Genomic DNA, 22,230 nt, shown 5'->3' with positions numbered 1-22,230 from the left:
TCCATTTGAAACTTGAAAGAAACTAGAACCCTCAGAAGGGAGAGCAGTAGGGGCACTGAAGTTGCCCATCAGCGCTCAGCCACCAGGTTACAGTCTTCCCCATTATTGTGAGATATGCTTCTGCTTAAATTTGCATCTATACATATACAGTGGTATCTCGGGTTACATACGCTTCAGGTTACATACGCTTCAGGTTACAGACTCCGCTAACCCAGAAATATTACCTCACGTTAAGAACTTTGCTTCAAGATGAGAACAGAAATCGTGCTCCATCGGCGCAGCGGGAGGCCCCATTAGCTAAAGTGGTGCTTCAGGTTAAGAACAGTTTCAGGTTAAGAACAGTGGTACCTCAGGTTAAGTACTTAATTCGTTCCGGAGGTCCGTTCTTAACCTGACACTGTTCTTAACCTGAAGCACCACTTTAGCTAATGGAGCCTCCTACTGCCACCGCACCACCAGAGCACAATTTCTGTTCTTATCCTGAAGCAAAGTTCTTAACCCGAGGTACTATTTCTGGGTTAGCGGAGTCTGTAACCTGAAGCGTATGTAACCTGAAACGTATATAACCCAAGGTACCACTGTAAATCGGAATATGGAAATTCTTTGAACATCTATTATCTTGTTTTTTGGTGGCACATTTCCTTTTGTTGATGATGATGATGATGATGATGATGATGATGTGCAAGTGCTCTTACACAGTCTCCTGCAGAAACACATCCAGGAGCAAATATATGCACCCTTGCAGGAATCAAGTGTGAAACAGTCTCAATTCCCACTTATGTTTAATAATGAAGGAAAGAAATAATGCCATTTTAGCATTTGGGGTTAGTTCCTGTTTCTCTAGCTCTCTGATCAGATAAAAGATAGTTAAGTTACTAAGCATTGCAAACATCCTTTCTTTGAGATTATTCTTATCCAGAGTCAGACTTCGAATGTTTAGCTGTTTGTCCATTAATATCAAACACTCTGAAATCAAATAGCAAGTTTGATTTCATAAAAAGTCAAGATACTTGGATGCTGTTGCTTTATAATAAACACACTGGAATAAAAGCAAAGGAATGTTAGAGAACAAAAGCAGATTAGCTTCTGGTGCTATCTGCAGGGACTGTAGATTTAGCAGGGACTGTAGATTTAGCAAACAGCTCTTTGGGAAGAAAATTATATTTTAGCAATATGTAAGATAGAGTCAGTATATATGGATAGTTTTGTAGGGAAAATAACCTTGCATATTAGTTTAGATGGAGCAGTGTTGGTTGTTATTTTAAATATGGAATGGTTTAAGGAAACACATGAAAATTGTATAAAAACTATATTTGTATTTTAAAAAAACTGAACCAGAAGTTCAGTGTGAATGTTTTTATAAAAAAAATCTATTGAGCGTATTATGAAACTTTTGATTCATAAGATCATATTAACTTGGTGAATTTAACTAATTAACAGTTCACTATTAAGGCAGATTAATGTAGATTCCCCCCCCCTTTCCTTTATAAGCCCCAAACAGCTTACATTAAGAAGAAAATGCTCCAGACAAAATGCTCCAGTTAAACAACAATACATTAGAAAGCTAATACGTAATTATAATAACAATGATGCTAAAAATTATATTAAACCATGTTAAAAACCAATTCAGTTTAGCATGGGAGAGAGGCAGTAAAAACCAAAACGGGGCAAAAGAAATGGCCTGGTTCAAGATTATGTTAAACCATATGTCAGCATTAGGCAAATAAGTGTGCAGAAGACAAGAGCAAGCAATAGCAAAAAAGACAGAGCTATATCTTATAATTACTAACAGAATGTAGTGTATTTAACATATTTTTCCTTCATTATGTGGCATGTGGGAACAGAGCTTTCCTCCCATTGTGAATAGCAAGCCTGTGGGGTGATACTCAGCTTTGAATTGGAACATTACTGACAAAAGGTTAACCTCCTCCAAAAGAAATATATCCCATGACCCTGATCTCTCTCCCCTCATCCGCACCCTGGCTATTTAGTTGTTATTTTAAAAGCTGTGGCACCAAATGGATAGTCAGAAAAGGCTAAAGTCTTAGACATGTCCTATATTGCTCTGAGTTTCCCAGCCAGTGTGAGGTAGACTAAAGTTGAGGATCTTAGTTGAAGGAGCATTTTCTTCCAGATTTAAAAACTGTTTGCCAAGGGCAATAGTTGAAAACCTTGACCTTGGACAATTTCCCCAGGAACTATGACTTTGGATCACACCCATGGGGAGCTGCTTCCCTCATTATTTTTTCCAACACGGAAGTTCTGTGATGGGGAGAGTATGTATTTTACAATATCCAAAGGACAGAGTATATGTGTGTGTTTGTGTTCTTTTGTCCCGGGTACACTGACTACCTGGTTTCTATAGCCATGGTGGAAGCTACTCTCATACAACTTTATGTATTGCAGAATTACAATTCCCGCCCCCGACAGTTAAAACCAAGGGTAGCCACCATTAGCTGTTGCTAAACTAAAACTCCCTGTAGAGTTGGTGAGAATTGTGGTCCAGCAACACCTGAAAGGCACTACTTTGGCTACCCCAATTTAATATTTGCATCATAAAATTGAACTTCTGGAGTTGCCTAATATGTTCTGCAGGTTTTTGAGAACCAAAGTGCAACTAGATATTGCCAAGAGAGAAGGAGCAGGAACCACACTGAGTGTCTTGGCACTTTCTCCCTCATAACATTCAACTAAGGGATGAGGACTCTGGGATGAGGAGGACTCTACCTCCCATCAGATCCAGCCAGGCTGGCCAATTATGATGGCAGTTGCAACATATGGAGAGCCAGGACTCTAATCTTCCTTCACCACTGAGATAGGCTGGTTGGAGTTGATGGGAGTTGGGGTTCAGTAACATCCAGAGGGCCAAAGGTTCCCCATCCCTGGTCTAGCTTAACGAAACATCTGACGGGATATCACCTCACTGTGTGTTACCTTACCTCACATCATTGACTTAGGCAGTGGAAGCTGGGCAAGATGTAGTGAAATTGCAGCATGCATTGTGTTAAGTTAGTTATGTTGAAGAGTGAGCAAAGAGACACAGAGGAGTAATGACTCCATCTAGCAATATCTTGCCCCACTATGAGAGAAGACCAGATAATGCAAGGGACCTGCTCTCATGCTAACCTCTGTGAAAGAACCTCAACCATTGCATCTTGCTATAATTCTTTCTCTCCCTCCTCCTTCCCTGATTGCTTTTTCAGTATGGGGTACTGCATCCTCTTGGTCCACGGCTTAAACAAGCTTTGTATGTGGCTAAATAAATGGGGAGCCACTGCAGCGACCCTCTCGGCTTTGCTGCTCTTGCTGTTCTCATGGAAAACAGTGAAGCAGAATGAAATCTGGCTGTCAAGAGAGTCCCTTTTCAGGTAAGATTGATCTAAGGTGAGGGGCGGGCAGCAAGGCTGCGGAAACACTTTGGCTTTGTTGAGGTTCTCCAAGGCCCACCAGTAATATTTTTCATACCTTACCTGAAGAATGCATATTACTTGGAATATGAACAGTACAATATGTGTTTTAGCCACCCTATAAGCAGGTGATAGTGTGGGACAGAGAGAGAATGGATTGCTAGGCAATGTCTCTCCTCCACTGGGGATTAAACCTTTAAAATGGTGCTCTTTACCTGTCTAAAAATAGCTTATCCTTAATCAGTAAATCTGTTCCGTGAGCCAAATGTGCTGACTAGGAATGATTTTCCTCTGCACCCCTGAAAAGACACTTTTGCTTCTTTTTATTTATGCATGTTACCTCTGCAGAACGAGCAGCGTGATGCATGTAGTCCCGCTTGTTTTTTGTGCTTTGCAAACAGAATTATGTAATAGGTTCCAAACACATACACTTGGGAAAGATCAATGGACAGCAATTTAACAGGAGGTTGCACAGCAAACGGTTTATCATGGTGGAACACTTTATTACTGGTGGTGATGATTTACAGAACGGAGGGGTGATAATGTCACGCTCGGTATGGATGCTTCCACATGGGTATTTATTGGGGGATTGGTGCTGTTGATGAATGCAAGGTTTTATATAGTGTGCACATGACATCATCAGCATCAAAATACCAGTTTATATTTCCCCCCTATTTAAATCCTCTTTTTTTGGCAGAAAATATGCAAAAACCTGTCACCAACAACCCATTTGAGATATTAAGCCTCCCAGCTGGAAGCACCTTAAATTTTTCCAATGGTACCCAGTTTTAATTGGTTTAAATTGTATGACACATCTCTCAGCACTGGGAATTGTAGTTTTGTGAGAGTTCTGAGAATTCTGTGTTTGGCACCCTCTTTTATGATCACATGTGCCCTAAAATGTTTTTTAAAATCACCTGTGTTGGCTTTATTAACATCATTGTAGTTTATGCCAACGCACTATATTGCAGGTTGGTCTGTGAGAAACTCCATAGCATTCAGTGCGGAAGGAAACCACACTGGGACATTGTTCTCAAATCTGTGGTGTGTGTTTTTTCCTCCCTCACCCCCAGCCAGTTCAATTGCTATGTATTTTCTGGAGCAACAATATTAGAGTTTAGGAATTCATGTTGGGCAAATGTGCATGGAAAATATTAGTTGCAAGATTGAAGGAAGTAGAAATGGGAAAAACATTTTGTGTTGCCTTGTAATTTGTTCCCCACCTTTCCCTACTTGGCTGGGGGTATGAATATTTATTATTTCCTCTTTTAATTAGAGAATAATTTCCAAAGTGGGTCAGGAACCAGGTTTCAGGCTATGAAGTGTGTGCATACAGTGTGATTTTGGCAGTGATGGCTTGGTGGTATATTTCTAGTTGAGGCATTCATAGGAGAATGGGGGAGACTGAAGAAGTGTGCATGCACATGAAAGTTCATACCAAGAACCAACTTAGTTGGTCTCTAAGGTGCTACTGGACATTTATTATTTTTTTACATATATATTTCAATAAAACTACAGTTTGGTTTGAGAGGTACACTATGTTTCTTCCAAGTACGTGGTTTCCAGTATGCCTCATTTTTAGTACCCTTTTACGGCAAGCTATCAAGAGGCGCAATCCCAATAATAAAAAGCAAAACTGTGTTTGTTACTGTTCCTATGTGGTTTCTCGTTTATAGGTCAGGCATCCAGACTCTGCCCCATAATGCCAAGGTGCACTACAACTATGCCAATTTTTTGAAAGACCAAGGTCGTGACAGTGAAGCCATCTACCACTACAAAACAGCCCTCAAGTAAGTTCTTAGGAAGATTCTGTTTGCTTTCACTCTTGCCTTTTTTGATCAGTGACCCAACATGACAGATGTTTTCAAATGAAGTATTTCCCCCTCTGCAGACAAAGCGGTTGGGACTCAGAGCACTTCATGGAGGGGAAGCGCTTTGAAACGGAACCGCTTCCTCCAAAAGGACTTCAAAGAGGCTCCCTGTAACTGCTGGTCAGCTGGCTGGAAGTTACAGTGAACCTCTTTGAAGGGCATGCTCCCAGTATCATTAGGACACCAAGGGGTAGACAGGTGGGAAGTCCCACCCAGCTGTAGGGATTAAGGGAATTATAGATCTGGCCCACAGGCCAGTTCCAACGCCCTACCTCTGATGTATTTTGCGGCTGTTATTCTTTACTCTCACATGCTGTGTCTTCTCACAAGCTGGTTAGTCCAGGAGCTCCATAAGCATCTTTATTACCATGAAACATGTTTATTACCAGTAATTCTGGAACTTTGGGTATATGCCTTGTTTTTATTCTGTACAGGCCTGGGGCATGTGCTGTTTTGTTCAGGGACCTTTTCTAGATGGTGTTCTTTGCCTCAGGTACATCAGAGAATGTCTTAACAGAGAGTTAGGCTCTTGTACTTGAAGCCACTACAATCTATGGAACTGTGTGTGTGTGTGTGTGTGTGTGTGTGTGTTTCAAATGGGACTCCTAGCATGAGGCTCTAGTACCTTACCTCCAAATGCTCTGTTTCCACTGCAAGCCTGGGAGACTGAGCTAAATCTGTGAGTGTCAGGCACACAGAATCACCCTACTTGATATATATAAGCCACTGTGCAGTTCCCCTTACTGATTACTAGCCGTCCATGCAGACAGAATCCAAGCAGACATGATCAGTGAAAACAGCAAAGAAGTCCCACGCTGAACCAACTTATTTTGCCCTAAACCTTCATGTTAGTTCAATGGGACTGACTTCCTCATAAATGTGTTTGGAAAATGCTCATAGCTTGTGCCCAGCTCCTTGTTATGCCTCCTGCGGAGTGTCTTTCTTTATATTCAGAACCTAAGTATGCAGGCAGTGTATCTTGCCTCGGACAGGATGCTCTGGGGAATCAGCAGTGAATGCTCACTCCTCTAAAAGCTTTATCTGCATAAATTCATACGACAGGCACAAGAGTTTTTCATTTACATAGACAACAGGTTGGTATGAATTAATGTTTCTCATTGCAAATTAGTCTGTTGGCAAATTAATTCCCAGAAAGAGATAACTGCAACTCTGTGGGTTTTCTGAAATTCATAACATCACATAAACCCCCTCAGAGAGTGCTTATATTTAAATATAGTGTCTTGATAAAATATCTTCCTGGACATTTCAAGTTTACAAGCGTACTCACAGAGGATTCTTAAGTTTAAATGCAGTCTCTTTAATTACACAAATATAGCTGCTCTGGTTCGCCAGAAGTGGCTTAGTCATGCTGGCCACATGACCCGGAAGCTGTACGCCGGCTCCCTCAGCCAATAAAGCAAGATGAGCGCCGCAACCCCAGAGTCGTCCGCAACTGGACCTAATGGTCAGGGGTCCCTTTACCTTTACTTAGTTTCCAAGTAGAGCTATTGGGACACGGGTGGCACTGTAGGTTAAACCACAGAGCCTAGGATTTGCCGATCAGATGGTTGGTGGTTTGAATCCCCGCGACGGGGTGAGCTCCCGTTGCTCGGTCCCTGCTCCTGCCAACCTAGCAGTTTGAAAGCACGTCAAAGTGCAAGTAGATAAATAGGTACCGCTCCGGCGGGAAGGTAAACGGCGTTTCCATGCGCTGCTCTGGTTAGAGCTATTAGCAGATATTGCTAATTGTGTGTCATATCACACCAATGGATTTTTTTGTCTTTTTTTATAATATGCTCTGTTGACCAACCAAAGATAGTTGAAATATTTAGTTTAGTTTAGTTTAGTTTAAATTTAAACCCACTGAAACAAAGTATTGGTAGCCGTGATTAGAAGTAGAAAAGCATCTCCGCATTGCTCCTCTCTAAGCTGCTTTTAGAACCCTTAGGAATTTTGTGAAGGTGGGGGTACTCATTAAGGATGTTGATTGTGAGCATACAAATAGCAGAAGGGGAATGGGTTAAGCAACCCCTCCTGCCTCTCGTTCCTCTGCTCAGACTGGCAGCCTCCCACAGCTGCTTTTCATTCAAAAAATAAATAAATAAAAGCTAAGGAACTGTTCACGCATCTCCTATGTAACTCTAGTTTGGCTCTGGGCCAAATGCCTTTAAGGTCACATGGAAAGCTTTTCCATACAGCAGGATGCTGCTAAGAAATTTGCACAGCCAACTATTTGCATTTCATTACCAGACATTTAAAAAATGTTGAATGTGGAGCCCAAATGAGTCTATCTGCTTTTCCTCCTGGATTTTTGTCCTTGCTTGTGGCCAAAGTACAAAGAATTAGGAAGGCTAGCTACCCTAATGAGCTGTGCATAAGAACAAGCCAAAGCAGGCATTTCAGAAAAGAATTTCTCCTGGCTTGACTGATCAGTTCCCCTTCATTCTAGTGGCTGAGCAGAAAATGTTGAAGCTTTGAAAAATCACTGAGGACAAAACAAGCTGTGCGCTTCTGAAAATGCTTTAGAAGAATGTGAGCTGGCCAGTTTCACACCTCCCAGACTAATGCATGACTAATGCTACTATCCTTCATATTTTGCAGTTATCTGAAATTTGCAATACACCTCTCTGCTTAAAAACCATACTAACATGCATTACAAAATGCACATTTTAGGATAAAATACTTTTAGAATTGTGTGCACTGAGAAAAAAATTTATGTATTTTCATTCATTTTTTAAAGGAAACTCACAAATTAATGCAGAAAGAGGGCAGAGCTGATTTAGGAATGAGCATATACAGAATTGGCCAGGGCTGGTAATAGACTCATCCATCTATCCATAGCACTGAGTTATTGTGATTACACCCTTCTGTTGCAAAGCACCTTGCAAATCTGAAGTGCCGTGTAAACTGGCAGGTAATATTTATTAAACACAAGTATGTATTAATTATAGTTCTGTAATTAAGCCTGTCAGCCTCACATTCTGGAGAATGAACCGGGATGTTGACAGCTGACAGAAGCAGATACACAAGTGCCTTCGCCTCCTCTTCTCTCCCCCATAACATCTAGCAATTTGAAATGTGGCATCACCACACCCTCATTTATTCTACAAGGAGCAGCCAATCTCGCTTGGGACTTAATTGATGTGCTTGTGTGTGTGTGTGTGTGTGTGTGTGAGAGAGAGAGAGAGAGAGAGGATATTGAAGCAGTGATACCCCTTTCTAGTGAAGTCCCTCTTCAGTTCTGTTCAGTGGCTTCCCCATACCCTTCCATATCCTGCAATGATTCCCATGTCTTTTCCTTTAAAGCTTTCCATAGCTTTTCATCAGCTCTCTTAAACAGCTACTCCCATCCCTCCTTGCTGATGCCCCCTTATATGAAAGATTCTTCCATAATGTGTTTGTTTCCTTCTTTTGAATCTCTCCTCAAAAACCATTGTTTCTGCCTGTACTGTGGCTTATCCTCATGTGAGGAAGAAGCTGCTGGACCAGCCATTTGCTCACAAGTAGCGTAGCTAGTGATTTTCCCAGAGGTGCTGCGGGTGGGTAAGGGGCAGCAGAGAACTAGCGGCAAGCTTCCAAACTCTTCCTCATGGCTTACCAGCCTCAGAGGGAATCAGGGGAGGGAAGCAATACCACATTTAAAGCGATACCACTTCAAACAGCCATGGCTCCCCCAAACGAATTCTGGGAACAGTGGTTTGTTAAGGGTGCTGAGAGTTGTTAGGAGACCCCTATTCCTCCCCACAAGCTACAGTTCTCAAAGGTTGCCTGTGAAGAGGGATTGATCCTTAGGGATTGATGGTTAAGCTACTCTGGGAACTGTCCTTCTTTGAGGGCAATAGGGGTCTTCTAACAACTTTCAGAACCCTTAACAAGCTACATTTCCCACAGTTCTTTGGGGTGAAGCCATGACAGTCTAAAGTGGTTCCACGGGGCTCCTTTGGAGGCAGTGACCTCCCTGTTTAGCTTGTAAGGGACTCATGTATGCTGATGACAGAGTATGAATAGTAAGTAATAATGGTTTACGCCTGCCCCAGGCTTCTCTGATGGAAAGCTAGCCACTGCTCGACACAGCCTCTCTATTCATCCTGCTGACAGTAACATGCAGTCCTCCTTCACTGGCGCTTAAGTGCAACCATCTGCTTGTGAATTAGTCTAAGCACACAGTAATTGCTGTCAAGAGTCCCCCCCTCTCTCCCTCGTTTCTTTTTTCCTCCCCTAATTCAGCAAGCATCAAGTTGCCATAGCTCCGGTGCTGTCTCCTACTTGGCAGAGTTTTAATTATGAAGGAGGCTGTTTTTAGGATTGATTTGCCAGGAGTGTTAATTAAGCATCATTAGATATATAGCCCACAACGATCTTGTTTACAGAGCATTGTGAGCATCATCCAGCGCGGTGCTTTATGGCCCCATGAAGGGCCAGCAGCGCCGTTTCCCAAACTTGCTGGTAGCGCCGTCTGAAAGTACTTCACTGGCGGATGTGCGGTTGCCTGGCAACTTGGAATTAAGCTGTGGTTGCCGGCTCTGATCTGTTACCTTTTCAACTCAAGCAACTAAGTTATGTGGGCAAAATAAACATAGCTTCATGCTACTATGTCGGTTTCCTTGCAGCTGGAAGATTGGTGCAGCCAGCTGGGAAGCGAGTAGCCTTGGCCAGAATGTCAGCAGACGTAAATCAGGGATTCAGCACCGGGAGTTTAGCAAGCAGCAGTCAGTGTTTTAGGAAGCGGATTTGCTGCTGAAGGGTAGATTGCGAAGCCTGGCCATAGGTCGGTCCTGTATTGGGCAGGAACGTGGGAATAGGTCATAGAAGAACACACAGAGGCTTCAAGTACCATTTAGGTTGCATGATTCAGAACAGGAGTTCCCCTAGAGCAGAGGTAGCTAAAGCAGTACCCTCCTTGTGTGCTGGACTACTGCCCACGCCATCCCTTATGATTGGGCCTGCTGGCTAGGACTGATGGGGATTTTAGTCCAGCAGCATCTGAAGGGCATCACACTAGCCCTGTGCTAGAGATGTCAGGCATCTGAGGCACAAACCAAGGAATCTGGCAGCAGGGGCCCGGCATTTTAGCTTACGGATATTTGCTGTGCTGCAGCACCACCCAGATAATGGCTGGAAATTGCTATTGCACCTCAGGCAGGCAATATGATACTGGAAAGCTAAAAGGGTACCTGGCTGGCCTTATATAACTGTTGATTCTTGGTTTCTTCCCCAAACAAAGTCGCTTCTCTAGAGACTCTGCCCCCTCTATCCTATTGCTTCCAGGCCTCCACGGGGCCCAGACAGGAACAGGAGTTGAGAAAGGATGTGGTTCATGTTCCTACCACCTTGCCAAACTCGAAACTTCATTGGGATGACTTTTTGAGACATGTTAGTACAGTTGATGACATTCAGGGGCTTAAGCAGGGTAGCTATCTCCACCCTTTTCGTTTCTGTCTGACATCTAGAAACAGAGGTGGGGGCTTCTCCCCTCTATTCCTGGGTGTCTGCTTTCTGGCACCTGATCTTCTCCTCCTCTTGCATCTGGGGTTGGCAAATTTCCATGAATGATTTATTATTTTATTATTTTTTAAATATATAAACTGCCCTTCAGTTTAGGCTCACAGTGTGGTTTGCAGTATAAAAACACAGAAATACCTAACGGCAAACAAAACAGTACTGCCCCAACAATTTACAAGGCCGCAGATTGTTTAATTAGCCAAGGGCCGGAGAGAAGAGGAATGGTTTTGCCTGGTGCTTAAAGATATGCAATGAAGGCTCCAGGCAAGCCTCCCTGGGGAGAGCTTTCCACTGCAGTGGGTAGCCACTGCAGAAAAAGGCCGTTCTCATGCTCCCATCCTCCCGACTTCTTGTGGACGGAGCACATGAAAGAAGAGCCTCAGATGATGATCACAGAGTCTGGGTCAGGTCATATAGGGAGAGGCAGTCCTTGAGGTATTGCAGTCCTGAGCCATTTAAGGCTTTATAGGTCAATTTTGGGCTTGGAAATGAATTGGCAGCCAGTGCTCTTGGGCCAGAGTTGGTGCTATATAAATGGCATTTCCGTGTGCTCTAGCTTCTGTGGACAAATGCCAGCTCCCTTGGCCTGAAGAGAGATGAGCGTCACACCCCATAGTCGCCCTGGACTGGACTTAACCATCCAGTCAATCCAGAGGTCCTTTACCTTTACCTGGTGCTATATGCTCAAAAGCATCTTGCCCCTGTGAGCAACCTGGCCGGTGAATTCAGCACCAATTGAAGTGTCTAAACTGTCTTCAGAGGCAGCCCCATGTGTAACACATTGCAATAAACTAACCTAGAGGTTAGATTATGAGTGTTGTGTGAAGAAGTAATGCCCTTTGGCTGTCCTGAATTTCTGGCCAGTTGTTTTCATTAGATTCTCATATTATGGGAAAGTGTGAGAAAAATTATATCTGCTTTATCAAGACCATGCACAATTTTATGTATCTTAGTCATGACCCCCCTTAGACACTTCCCCCCTCTGCCCACACAAAAAATGTTCCCAACGCTGTGGAAGGTGCTCCAATATCCACTTTCTTACATGATTTCTCCCTCAAAGATTGTGACATGAGACAGAACACAATGTTCACATTCCAAACACAAATCCATATTTCTGCTGCAAAGGCCAGCTTAACACTGGCATCTGTTTTCAAAGGAGAGGGACAGGCTTTAAATTAAATTGTAATGCTTTCATATTAAGCAAGGCTTCTAGAACGTTGTTTTCTACTAGTGTAGCTAAGTCTAATTAGGAAATGCATGTGCTGGCCATGGTGATAGTCTGCTTTTTAGAAAAGGCATAATGTGGAGACATGGTAGGCCAAAACGTTGTTCTACAATATATAACACCAAAAACGATTGCAAAAATTGTTGTGGGGGTCTCAGAAATGGAACCGCATGGGAGGGAGCCATAATTAAGGTAAAGCAAACTTCTACATGCAAATTTATTGGTCTGGACAAAAACTCTTTTCTTGTGTGCCCAGCACAGACGGTGGAAATTAAGTGTAACTTGAAAGGCTCATTCTTTTGGGGAATGCAAACTGAGCTGTGTCTAAATCAGAGTTCACGAGCGGTTGATATTCTGGAATGGTGATAATGGTTATAAACCTTTAAGCTTACTTGCAGTGAAGCAATAAAGAGAAATCATTGCAATAGAGCTCTCTGGTCGTTTGCCAGGTGTGCTGTAGTTGGCCCCAGAAAAGAAGAGAATCATGCTATTTGGCAGAACTATTTTTTAAAAAAAGAAAAGAAAAGAAACTGGGAGAGAGGCTGCAAAAAAAGAAAAGAAAAGTGCAGATTGTTGAAAGGTGAAGGTTATCCCCTAAGGTTAATTTTAAAATCCTTGCCACTATAGCTGGTTTTCTGCTGCCAGCTCTGCAGGAGACGCCGGCTGCAAGGAGATCAAAGAGTATTCATCTGAGATGAAACAAAGTACGACTAATCATCGCAGTGTGTGCATATTAATGTGTGTAAGATTGAATAGGAATATTGGGATGCTCAATTTCTAGTGCTGCGCTGAATGTTTAATGTGTCATTGAAGCCTTTCTTATTAGAATGTGTGCAGGCTCTCCCTCTTCATTAAAACGCAGCATTGCTGATAAGCAGCGCTGCACACTCCTTGCTTTCTAGCTGCAGTGCTTGGTGCTGCTATCTCTGCCTGCTGTGGCTCACTGCTGTGCTGCCATTCCTACGTGTTGGGCAAGGGCCACAGCTCAGAAGCAGAGCACACACTTTGCTTACAGAAGAGTCCCAACGTCCATTCCTAATTCCCTGATTTAACTTGGGCTGCGGGATTTCTCAGCTTGATATCCTGGGGAAAGACTGGGAAGGGGCATAGCGCAGAGGTAGAGCATCTGCTTTTCATGCTGAAGGTCCCAGGTTCAATCCCCGGCATCTTCAGGTAGGGCTGGGAGAGTCACCAGGCTGAAACCCTGGAGAGCCACTGTCTGCCTGGGTAGGCAATACAGAAGTAGATGGGCCAAGTGTCGGATTTGGCACAAAGAAGCTTCCTGTTCAGGGTAGACAGTACTGGGCAACATAGGCACCAACTCTATGGCACCCTGGTCCCCCCCATAAAATATTTACCCCCCCCTTGGGAAGCCACCTCCCCCCCCCCAAGCTGGGTGCTACACTCTTTTCCCAACTTGGCTCTCAGCTTTCGGCGCCATTTCCGAGCGTGTCTGAGCCCAGGGTAGCTGGGCAGAGGCAAGTGGGTTAGCAGGCTGGTAGGAGAAGCAAACAGGTGTGGGGCAGGTGAGTAGGCAGAAACTTCTTGTGGGAGACGGGGGGAAGGGGAGATTTGTGCCTAGTTGCATGTGGAGGAGGAAAGTGCTCTCCAGAGAAGTGTGGGGAGAAGGGAGGGTGGGCAGGTGCCCCCCATATTTTGTTTAAGTTGGCACCTGTGCTGAGCTTTATGGAGTGGTGGTTGAAATGCAATTTATGGCATCTTCCGTATGATTAAATAGTCCTTCAGCTGCAGGATTTGGGCTAGGTACTTGGGCTAGGACAGCACGTTATGTGGGGAAGGTTTAAAACATGGTTGTTTTTGGTTTGTTTGTTTTTTTAAAAAAACCCTCTCAATATGGTCCTGGGGAAAATGGCCTTATGCTGTTCTTATTAGGAGGGATTTTTCATTGGGATCAATGGATATTTCTCTCCCAGAAAAAATAGCATCTGGGTGATGCTTTTCATGGAGACTGCAGCAGGAAGGGAGGTGTTTTGTTTTTTAATCCCACTTTTCCTGCACACCACAGTCACAATACTATTCCCCGGGCAACTTTTCAAAGAGGAAAAATGCTAGACGTATTAGCTGCAATGATACAATTAACACCAACTCTTATTGGGCCTAAAGGGAAGTGGGAAAAGCACAACAGAGTTTCTAGACAACCCTAAAATGTAATCTCCAGCCCCCCTACTGCAAGTAGAGAAGGAAATTGTCTTTCATCTCCCTGAGTTCTGGCTGCAGTTGCCTGTCAGCAGCAAAAGGCTGCTTCTTACCAAGTGATCTAACGCAAACGGTCTTGTTTTAACCGTGATGAAATTCAAAACACAGTGGGCACTGCTGAAACAAAATGAATTCATTAAATGCATTTCACTCATTTGCCCAGACTTGGAGTTGAGTCACATTGTGTCACAGGCATTCCCCACTGAAGTGTTGAAAATTTCAAATGTAAACACTTCTTATGTTGGGAAGAATGGTGAACAAGGAAATGCTGACCATTTCTATTGCTTGTTTTAAAGATTATTTTAGCTAGGAGTAACCTACACTGAACACAGCTTGACTTACTTCTGAGTAAACATGCATAGGATTGCAAAGCACAGGAACTTTTTCTAGACTGCAGATTTGGAGTGCTCATAAAAACTGGAGAAACAGTAGCTTAAGCCCAAATGTTGGGACCTAGATTTACCCATACAATTTTCATAGATTTTCCTTGCTCCAATATATAAAGTCCTGCTCCACACCACTGAGGTACTTAACATCTCTGAAGCTATAATAGCTTTCACTTAAGGAAGAGCTACTGCAATGTCATGCCTCTTAAGCATTATTATAAGCTTCGGTGCAAGGACATCAGTTTTCTGTATGTCTTCAGTTGCACAGCAAATTAGTGAACTTTTAAAAATTTGGCTCAGGTTGTCTGCCATCTGCGCTCTTCTTATCTATTCATCCTTGTCATTGGTGTTTTGGTAGACCAATGAGCCAATTGCCCCTGAAGCTGGGTTGGAAGACATTAGGATGATTCTCATGGGTAACCAGTCACCTCTCTATCCCACATTTTGACCAAAGTGAAGTAGTGACTATGATGATGGTGATGATTTCCTGGCAACTACTCATAAAGCATTCTGGGTGCCGAGCAACTCCAGATCATCTTGATGTCCCCTCCTTTGAAATATGTGCTAGTGACTAGTGGATTGGGAAATCCACACATTGGGATAAAGCTAGGTATGAAGATCTTCTTCACAGTAATCTGTGAAGGAGCAGAAATTGCTGAAACTCATTGGAGGTCAGGAACAGAAATCGACTTTATAGTTCTCAAATGTTATGTAAACAAGGGCATTATTTTCTGCATTGTTTTCAATGTTTCCCTTCCAGTGAAACTGATTATGTAATAAATTATGTTAGTTTTGGCCATAGTGATGCGAACAATGTTGGTTTTAGCAGAAGCCAGTCTGTAGCAGAATAGAAACAGCGCTGTTGTGATGAACACAGGATGGGACAGAAATGTATACACAGAGCTCAGCATTGTCCCATTCTCCTTTGACGTGAGAGACAGAGATGGCACACACATTTTTTCCAATGCTGAAAATGCATTTTTCCAATGCTGAAAATGAGGAAATGTTCACTTGGAGTTTAGGAGTTCCATGAAGCTTTTGATGAGATTCTAGCCTTGGACAGGATTACTTTTTTCCATCTTAATCTTCAATGTACTACAGCAGTGTAGGGATACTTCTGAAATAGCCAATTTATCATTTGATTTTGGAATTCCAAATCAATCAAAAAGGGCTGATGCTCATTGGCAGAGCATGCAGAAGATCAAGACCTGGCATCCCTGATAGGGCTTGGATGCCCCCCTCTGAAACACTGGAGAGATGCTCTTAAGTCAGTGTAGAAACAATACTCAGCTAGATGGACCAGATGAATCAACTGCCTGATTCAGTATAAAGCAGCTTCCAGTGTCTCTGAAGTGGGACTTGTGCATCAGAAATCTCCCATTTTTAAGGTTTGGTTTAGTTTCTGAATGTTGTACAGACTGCTGTGTATATGTGGGTGTGTCACTGATATATAAGCATTCCTAATGTGATCATACACATGATTGCATTAAGATTCTTATGTGGGTGTTTCACTGATATATAGCACAAAAAGAAAAGAGAAAACCTTGATATAATTCTACATAGGTTGTGTCTGGATTCTTCCTATGTGCTTATTTACCAATGCACAGGGACAGTTCAGCAAAACATGGCACAAAAGGAATATTGGTGCAATCACACGTAAAATCAAACCAAGGCCAAACTCCAGTAAATGATTCCGAAAGACTAATCCAGGTCCCATAATAGTACTTGATGCGTTAGGAACAAGGATGGCTATGGCTCTCATAAATGAAGCAGCAGAGAACATTTTGAGTTCTTGTAAAAAAAAAAAAAGGAACAACAAAAACAGAAGTTGACTAAAGGTGTTGGCACTTTAATTCTTTGCAGAAATAAATCCCAGATGGTGTCCAAGGTTACCTGCAACCCTTTGCTGAAAAGCATTCAGAGTGTAAAGGCAGAGAGAGATTTAATGAAGTTTAAATGAACCCAGACACGCTGGTTTCAAATATAAATTTTTAAAAACTCATGGAGAAGCTTTGAAGGAAACTGGATCTTCTGCTGTTTTTGTGTGGGCGTTATTTTAAAGAACGGGAAGGTGTAGCCTGGTGTTAAATGGTATTTTATTTAGTAATCCTATGCCTCAGCTCACCACTTTCCTCCCCCGCCCATATTACATGGCTGCTTTCTCTCCTACCTCATCATACCTACCATGGGATGTCAATTTAGAAACTGCTGTAAAGTTGGGAGGGGCTGTGAAGGCTGTGGATATGGTTCAGATTACCTGAATATGGGGGCAAAAACAGAGGGCCATTAAAAAAAGGCTAGGGACTCTATTCATCATCAATGCCAGAGGAGAAGAGGCTGCTGGAATTCTGTCTCATTGCAAAGGCATCCACAACAGACTGGGGCCCGTTATTCATGAATGTATATTGTGCTGGGGAATCAAGGCAGGCTGGACATTATAGTGCTGCCTAAGAGAACCCCAAGGGATGCGGGTGGCGCTGTGGGTTAAACCACAGAGCCTAGGGCTTGCCGATCAGAAGGTCGGCGGTTCGAATCCCCACAGCGGGGTGAGCTCCCGTTGCTCGGTCCCTGCTCCTGCCCACCTAGCAGTTCGAAAGCACGTCAAAGTGTGCAAGCAGATAAATAGGTACCGCTCTGGCAGGAAGGTAAGCGGCGTTTCCATGCGCTGCTCTGGTTCGCCAGAAGCGGCTTAGTCATGCTGGCCACATGACCCGGAAGCTGTACGCCGACTCCCTCAGCCAATAAAGCGAGATGAGTGCCGCAACCCCAGAGTCGGTCACGACTGGACCTAATGGTCAGGGGTCCCTTTACCTTTACTTTAAGAGAACCCCAACTGAGCTGACGGAGATAGTTGCGTACTGCACTTCGTGTTGAAAACCCCCAACTTGATTGCACCGGGAGGAATCAACCACTCCACCCTTTGAAGAGTCCTTGATTGACACAGCTCAGGATGCCAAGACAAGGATGGGGTTGTCGCGCAGTATTTCAGGTCCTACATAACTAGGACGACACAGTGGATATGTTGTTGTTTTCCTTGTAATGTTATAAAGAGAGATCTTTGTGATGTTCCGTCCTTTACCTATGGGTGAAAGGAGGCAGTGATTTAAACACCAGAGAGCTGTTAAATAAAAGGGCTGAGTCATTCACACTTGGGGATGGCCCCAGAGCAATCACTTCAGGTGTGCACAAGCTTAATGCCATGCTTATAACTGGGCTGGACTCACATGGGGAAACACACATACAAACACCCACCCACACCATGCACAGGTTCATACAAACCGGCCTTGACATGGTCCAGTATAAGAAAATTACTTTTTCCATGGAAGCCCTACCCAGTTCTTTTTCTGATTAGCTTTTAAACAGACTCCCCCCCCCCACCCAATCCAAACACCTGCCTATCTTTTAACATAAAGAGTTCTTTCAGATGGGGGTTCATTGTGGGATGGATGTTCCTCATGCATAAAATTTTCTTCTTGGAGCATTCATTCAACATTGTTGGCATAAAAATGTCAGCCTGTGTCTCCCTCTGTTTAATCCATAATATTCCTCTCTGGGGGAAATCTGATGTTTTAAAAAAGTCTTCGTTTGCAATATCTGAACAAGCTGTTTACAATATCAAACCCCTGTCTGGAAGCATCCGAAAGTGAATGAATGGGTTTCTTATTCTTGCACTTGCTTGCTTTCTTCCTTGTTGGTTTTCTTTTCTAAAAAGTGCTAGTATGAAAACAGGTTTGCAATATCTGGCATGCTACTGCTACATTTCTGAATCCCTGTCATTACACAAAAAGGATGGGGGAGGGGTTCAGGATGGAGTAAAGAAGGCTACTCTATTCCCTTTTCACGCTTGCCCTCGTGAGCAACCAGGCCACTGGATTCTGCACCAGCTGAAGTTTCCGAACCGTCTTCAGAGGCAGCCCCACGTATAACATGTTGCAGTAATCTAACCTAGAGGTTACCAGAGCATAGACGGCAGCAGTTAGGTTATCCCTGTCCAGATAGGGGAGCAGCTGGGTCACCCAAGGTGATGGAAAGTGCTTCATGCCATTAGCCTCAAGTGACAGCAATGAATCTAGAAGTATCACCAAGCTGCATAACTGCTGCTTCAGTAACCCCATCAATAGCAGGCAGTCCTCCCATCCATCCAAACTAGGGAACCACCCATTAACAGTGCCTCAATCCTTATCTGGATTGAGCTTTGGTTTGTCGGCTCTCATTCAGTCCATTAGAGAGGCAGGGCACTGGTCCAGCACTTCGGCTGCCTCACCAGCAGATGTAGAGGAGAAGTAGAGCTGTGTGTCATCAGCATATTGCTGACAACGTACTCCAAAGCCCCAGATGACCCCACTAAATGACCCTTGGGAATCCCTTCCATTCTTACAGTTCTGTTATTCTTATTCTTCTTGCCTAACAATCCAAAACCAGTTAATTGTTTTGCTCCACTGCATGCTTATCTGTGTTCCTGCCCTTTTCTGCAGACCAGCTCTGGATACTGTCCGTTGCCCGAGTTCCAGTCTAAACTACTTGTTCACCATTGAAAACTGACAACCTCATAAGCATTCGTTTTTAACTTTAGCCCCGGCTTTTGACCTAAATTCAGAGCTCCTTTAAACTTTGGCCAGTTCCACAGCCCGTTCTCAGTGCAGCGCTTCCTAAGTGGCTTCCTGACACAAACGAAAGATGAATTAATACAGTATATTTGCTTGATTTTAGATGGTATCCATGGCAACAAGTTCCTCCTTCCTCCCTTCCACCCTGGTTGAGTTTGGCATTGCCTTGCTGCCACCAGTTTAACTGAGATGTCAAACAGCAATGGAAAAAAACTTTTAAGTGTCTCAGATAGAAGAACAGTTAACAGTTCTCTAAAAATTTAAAATCCATTTCTGCTTGACATCTTTTTTGTGTTGAAGCTACAATTCACCATTCTTTGGCAGCCAAAGAGACTTCTTTTCTCTAGCAACAATGGTATGTGGAGGACTGCGACAATAATTGATACTGGAAGTTTTGTGCAGTGTATGTGGTACCTCTAATAGTTCCAGGCCAGGCTGCCTAAATTTATCCTGACAATTGCAGTGGCACCACTGAAGGAGTCTTCTGAATAATTCATTTTGCCCCCCCCCACCACATCCTGCTTTTCTTGTGTACAGAAATCAAAGCTGAACCTGATTTAAAGTATTACTTCCATTTCTTTTTCCAGTGGCATAATGAATTGCACTGTTTTGAGCCTTTTGCTATAATTGTGAAGGAGAGGAAGTTCTTAACGCAAATGCCTGGGATTTTAAAAAAAATGGGGAAATTGATTGTTTTTTTTAAAAAAAATTAAAACAAAAAACTGGATGCCCCAGTGAGAGTGTTAATGAAATTCAGCTTTCTTTCATAAATAATGCAGCACTTGGCACTTGATTAGGTGAAGCGAAGAGGAGTTTGTGCCTAATGAGATACATAGCAAGAGAGATATTGCTTGCAGATGGTTGCCATTACCGGTGACATATATACCGTTGTGCATGTGCCCGCGCATGTGTGTTTTCAGAGAGACTCCAAATGGGAAAGCTGTATTTCGTAATAAAGCCGACAGGATTAAATGTAAACAGGCTGTCTCTCCTTTCAGGCACCAGAGCTGTAGATTAGAATGAAGGCTGTATCCTGTCCCGTAATCAGGATGCAAGATCATGTCAGGCAGACTCTCCCCTTTAAAAAAAGGCAGAGTAGGAATGGAGCCCCAGTAACCCCCTGGCAAACTCCATTGAAATGTGATGTTTTGGGCAGCTTCCCCCAACCTTGTGCCTTCCAGATGTATTGGACTGCGACCTCCAATCAGCATGCCTAGTGGTCAAGGACCTAACCCTGCACCATAATGGGAGAAGCTTAGGTTTGGCTTGCCATCATTGCTGCCAACCCTGGAGCTTCCTGGCCTTGCTGTGCCTTCTCTTCCTGTTGTCTTGCTCTTGTGAAATTCCAGTTGCTAGCCCATCCTCTCTGAGCATGTGAACACGGAGGAGAGTGACAAGATGGAACAGCGTCCTCCACCTGCCTTCTCTGGGTGGCTGCCTAGATCAAGCACAGAGGGAGAGGGCATACTGAGGGCCTCACCGACAGGCAATGGTGGCAGAGGAGGAGCAGACATTCTGATGCCATAAGAACTTAAAAAGAGCCCTCTTGCATCTGGACAAAGGCCAACCTTGTCTTGCATCCTGCTTTGCACAGCAGCCAGTGACCATCACGATACCCATGAGAAGTCCACGAGCAGGACATGACAGTCAATAGCAGTCTTCTGTTGCATCCAAGCAACTAGTGTTATTCACTTTCATATACTTGCATAAAAGGGCTGATGTCCTATGCTCAGTTACCTGGGACTAAGCCCCATTGAACACATTTACTTCTAAGTAACAATGTATGGGATTGCACACTGAAGCAGGGAAGTAACTGGGCTGGAACAGCTTTAGGGTTTGTAAGAGTGGAGGCTGTGTTGAAATGGGTTTGATGGCCTCCTTTGTTTACAACAAGACAATCAACTTCCTTCTTGTACCCTCAGGTTGTACCCACGTCATGCAAGTGCCCTGAACAACCTTGGGACATTGACCAAAGACTTGGCAGAGGCAAAGGAATACTACAGCAGAGCCCTCCAGCTGAATCCACAGCACAACCGGGCCCTCTTCAATCTTGGAAATCTGCTCAAGTAGGTTATGGTCTCATTCAGTCCCCCGTAGGTTTAAAATTGGAAAATTGTTCTTGCAAATCAAAGCCAGGTCTGACTGCCTTGGGAGAATGTTTGAGTCCTCAGAAGCTTTCCATCTTCAGCCCTAGGTAAGTCTTAATTATTCAAATGCATATTGTTACAACTTCTAGTCAACCACTTCTTTGCTAAGTACACTGCTGGAGAACCTCTGAGCCCTCCAGATGTTGCTGGACTCCAGTTCCCATCAGACCCAGATAGCATAGGGATGATGGGAGTTGGTGTCCAGAAACATCTGGAGCTCTGCAGGTTCCATGTCGCATCTGAGGGCATGCCCAAACTGTTTTGTAAGCATATCACTAACTTCCACCATCAGTATGGAGCTTAGATGACTTGGAATTTCAGAACTGAGGGAGTTGTGTTTATGATTAACTTTTGGATACTTGGCTCCCATGTGCGTTCTGATAACCATCAGTCATAATGATCTATGTTTCCAGAGAGAGTTACCCTGTAATCAGTACATTTGTTTCAGATAAAATATTTCTGGCTAGATGCATTTTCCCTTTTGCAGTGAAAACAAAGCCACTTCCAGTTTTCCAGTTTTGCCTTAGGGCCCATCTGTGGACTAGATACTGCACTTAGATCGGAAGCGTGTTATGAATCCTTGGCTTTGTTTCCAGCTATCTTCTTAAGAAAACTTGTGAAATCATTTTCTTTTCCTCCCTATGTGATAAAGAGTGAAGAGGAAGAGAATCAGTGCAGAAGGTCATCCTGGTGTAAAATAAAAAGAAAGTGCTCTCTGTTCTGTTGGATTTTGAGATAGGATGCCCTGGATGAGGGGGCACCTTATGTGTGAATATTCAGCAAAGTTTGAGCAGCTTTGAAAGAGTAAAGGAACACTAGTTGTCATTCTTTCTCCTTACCTTTGGCCAGAGCAGTACATTAAGCAGAA

The 22,230-nt window shown here is 43.5% G+C and overlaps 1 protein-coding gene across 1 annotated transcript in view; it reads left to right on the top strand.

Moving 5' to 3' along the window:
* The window catches only part of TMTC1 (transmembrane O-mannosyltransferase targeting cadherins 1), a 135,229-nt gene that overhangs the window by 86,395 nt on the left and 26,604 nt on the right, over positions 1–22,230 (top strand). The window contains exons 10-12 of the mRNA XM_081024001.1: positions 3,204–3,368; positions 5,084–5,197; positions 21,138–21,281. Of these exons, the coding sequence (XP_080880127.1) occupies positions 3,204–3,368; positions 5,084–5,197; positions 21,138–21,281 (423 nt within the window). The remainder of the gene's footprint in view (positions 1–3,203; positions 3,369–5,083; positions 5,198–21,137; positions 21,282–22,230) is intronic.

Source organism: Podarcis pityusensis (assembly GCF_964106645.2).
Source record: "Podarcis pityusensis genome assembly, chromosome: 10".
NCBI classification, from domain to species: Eukaryota; Metazoa; Chordata; class Lepidosauria; order Squamata; family Lacertidae; genus Podarcis; species Podarcis pityusensis.
The sequence above is the reverse complement of the archived record's forward strand: the minus strand, read 5'-3'. Positions and strand labels throughout refer to the sequence as shown.